We start from the raw sequence: 3,615 nt of genomic DNA, 5'->3' as shown, positions 1-3,615 counted from the left end.
AAGACTGCTGTCTTCACCTAGGGGCAGGGGGATCAGCAAAACGTTTAAGCTTATGAGATGCCTAACAATGTGGAATCCGCATAAAAATGAAAAACAGTACACTAAACGCTTCAGAATAAACATTGCAGCGGTGCGTACGCTGCATTAAATACACCAGCTCTTTCAATTTGAACGGTTACCAATTCGAATGATGGGGGACCGAATGAGAAATGTCCAACGCGATAGGAATATCGGAATGTCTTAGTTCAAGAATTAACATTGAGAAAGTTTTACTGCAGACTGGCTCTGATTTGATGAATGCTGGCCAAAACCATACACATGCCAATTTCTCAATTTTCAGAGTTCTTCAAGAAAGAATCCATCGAATTTTGTGCTTAGATTTGTTCCAATTGACGCAGGAAACTAAATAGCAATTACACAAGCAGTAGGTGCAAACTAGATGACCTACACAAAAATCAATGTTTAGTGTTACCCGGTGTCATCTGATCACCTCGTAACAAGAAAACCCCTAACTGGTTAATACTATACAAATATTCTGAGCCAAATATGTCGTATGATTGAACCTCTTAAGTGTTTCGTTCTCATCTTCCCCACACCATATAAAGTGAAAGTAACATTCGCTTTTATAGCTGTCGCCCGTAATCATATAAGGGTAAGCAGGACGAGAGCTTTAGATGAAAAACTTACGATGCTTCTAACAAACTGGTATGGCCACAGCCAACTATCTATCCGATTGTTTATGTACTGTACATTCCTCGAGTTACTTATTTTCATTATATTACGATCACACTCCACATGATTGCAGCATGATCCTTGAATGAATAAAGCCCATGCTTCGGGGGACTAGGTACTTACTATTTTAAAAAAAACTTGAGATGTGGGATGTTTTGCTAGGTCGTTCACCGCCAGTTTTAGCGATCGAGAAAATATGCATGTTCAATAAAGTAAGGTATCTATTTTTCTTCGGCGTATTACAGAACTTTCATTTCCCAAGCAACAACTAATGAGGATGTCTACTGTCGCTTCAGTATTTCCGCTGTACGTTGACTGATGTAGTGAGTCAGAGTGAGTTATTTAGAATCTACACTTAAGTATTTGAAGGCCGATCATAAGTTTTCGTGCAGCCCAGAGTAGCAGCTTTAGTTTTTAGATAATAAACGGATCTATTACTGGAAGGTTGGTTGATACTGTAGTGCTGCTACTATAATAGGTGTGAAACTATCGAGGTAGTGTTTCCTGGCCTCGGACTGTCACATCACGTCACACCGACAACTACAGGAGGATGCAATTTGACATTCACACAATTTTGACTTTCTTACCAGTGACATATAATAAATCCACGGTTTCCCGTGAAAAAGAAAGCATAACCTCTTCGTAGTGACCACTGGAAATGTAGTTACGGCCTAACTGTAAGTCCTACTGTCAGAATATAAATTCTCAAGAAGTTATCAGTAAAATTGTGTTCATATGAGGGATCACCAGTTTAGCATTGGAGGCAAGCGTGGAGGGTAAAAATCATAAAAGGAAACCACGAGATGAATACGCTAGGCAGATTCACATGGATGGTGGTTGCACTACTTACTCAGAGATGATTAGGCTTGCACAGGATAAAGTAGCATGGTGGCCTGCAGCAAACCAGTCTTTGGACTGAAGACAACAACAACATGCAGTAAAAAATTTAATTTAAGGGGTACCCTTCAGCAGTTCAGACATAGTTCACTCAGCCTAAATAATAGGTTTCTACAACTGAAATCTAGAGGGGCTTCTGATAATCCAGCAGTTTGCATTTGGGAATGGCAGTGAAAAGAGCGTTGTTTTCGGGTAAAAAATGCTAAGCCAGAACAGACAAAATTATGATTAACGAGCACTTACAGCCATTACGTGCCTCTAGTATTTGTTTCAGTAACGCAGTGGCTAGTTTCAGTCATGCACACAACAATACTGCAAAATTCAAATACTAGAGTGGCCCATGGCCGTGTAAATAGTGATAGAATGCGATTGCGAAGTAAAACCAAACCGCTCATGTTGTATTTCACGGATTAAACAAAATTTCAAATATCTTCGTATAGCATTGTACAGTTTGTGAGTTCGGAAGCTCGGCAGGAGCATCATACCCGCAACAGGCGTCGATAATTTCAAACACCAAGAGTATGTAGCTCCATCAATCAGTTACGTGATTCATAATGGATCAGATGAAATTAAATATGCGATTGAGAACGAAACAAGATCGTATATGACTCCGAAAAAGTATAAATTATGCTATGAAAGGAACTTTGAATTAAAACAGCAATAGTGTAAGTACCTTGAACTTTATTTTGTCTCTGCTCCATGATGAACGAATATGTTGCAGCACGGAGAATGCTCCATCGATGAGATGATCCTCGTCAATCGTGATGGGGATTACCAGGGAATTTTGTTCGAAGGACATCTCGAGCTGTCCCTTCACGCACCGGCAACTTAGTGTAACTGGTGGGGCTCTTGCGCCGATCGCAGCTTATATACTGCAGCACGACCCCCAATAACCACCACTCCTCTTCGTTCGAAGTTGCAACACAAAATATAGAATTAGGGCAGATTTCATTTCTGCACACTTTCAGTTCCCGGTCATAAGAAAACAGAAGACTCGTCGTAAGCTGCTACTGTGAAATTAAACACTTTCAACATTATGTGAAATCAGACGCTGAATTACATGTAATAAGATCTATAATTTCAAGCGTTTCATCCTCACACAGAGATAAACACACGAGCGTTTTAGATACGCCACTATACGTCAAAAATTCTCTCTCAATACTAAAACAGCTGAACCATCAACCCGGCAGTTGCACCGTATTGACTTGACAAGCGGTTGAAGCCGGCGGAAGTTTATGGTCGACGAGGAAGTAATCGATACAAGCCTATCGAAAAATGAGTGGCGATAAATCGGATGAAACTGCTCAAATAATCAAATATCCATATTCTGAATTTCTCAAGCGCAAGCGCAGCTGTGGAAATGTGACAGCGTTTGCTCGAATGTCGGTTATAAAGCATGTTCTCGCTGCATGGGGGAAAACAACTACTTATTTTACATACTACAAAGACTGTTCTTTTTATGTTTGATTCGTTGGTGAATGAAATATATTTTTGGAATAAATATTTGCCCATGACGACAATTAAACAGCTCGATTCCGTAGTATATTTAGCTGTTCGTCATTGGGCTAGTGTGCCATAGAGCCGCACCCTCTCCCCCTCTACTTCCTTACAGCACTGAAATCTTGGTTATAATCACAAGACTGATCTGTAGCGTAGCCCATGGTCTGGGTTAGATGGGAAGATGATATTGGTCACTGGCGAAGCCAACGAATGTGAACGAGAAGTAAAGACTGTGGTAAGAGATTGAAGTCTAATTTTTTTTTTTTTTTTTTTTTTTTTTTTTTTTTTTGCCTACTAGAACCGAAAGGTAAACACAGAAAATCCGCATTGCATATGGACAAGTCCTCGACGATTTTTTTGATGCATTATACCATGAAAATTGCAAACTCCACTAGATAGGTTTTCCCATCTCAGACATACCTGTGAATTATTTATTTGTTTAAATATCTCAAGGATGAAAGTTTTACAAAAAAAAAAAAATGAAAT

At 39.6% G+C, this 3,615-nt stretch overlaps 1 protein-coding gene across 2 annotated transcripts in view; it reads right to left on the bottom strand.

Moving 5' to 3' along the window:
* LOC126198899 (ethanolamine kinase 1) overlaps nucleotides 1-2,856 on the bottom strand; it is a 153,667-nt gene extending 150,811 nt beyond the window's left edge. Inside the window, exons 1-2 of one of the 2 annotated variants that reach the window (XM_049935522.1) lie at nucleotides 2,729-2,836; nucleotides 2,303-2,639 (exon numbers count right to left, since the gene is read on the bottom strand). In XM_049935522.1, coding sequence (XP_049791479.1) covers nucleotides 2,303-2,428 — 126 coding nt within the window. In that variant the 5' untranslated portion in view covers nucleotides 2,429-2,639; nucleotides 2,729-2,836. Of the gene's footprint in view, nucleotides 1-2,302 lie in introns of both variants that reach the window. The other variant, XM_049935520.1, reaches the window with a different exon arrangement.
* Between the last annotated feature and the right edge of the window lie 759 nt (nucleotides 2,857-3,615).

Source organism: Schistocerca nitens, chromosome 8 (genome assembly GCF_023898315.1).
Source record: "Schistocerca nitens isolate TAMUIC-IGC-003100 chromosome 8, iqSchNite1.1, whole genome shotgun sequence".
Classification (NCBI taxonomy): Eukaryota; Metazoa; Arthropoda; class Insecta; order Orthoptera; family Acrididae; genus Schistocerca; species Schistocerca nitens.
The sequence above is the reverse complement of the archived record's forward strand: the minus strand, read 5'-3'. Positions and strand labels throughout refer to the sequence as shown.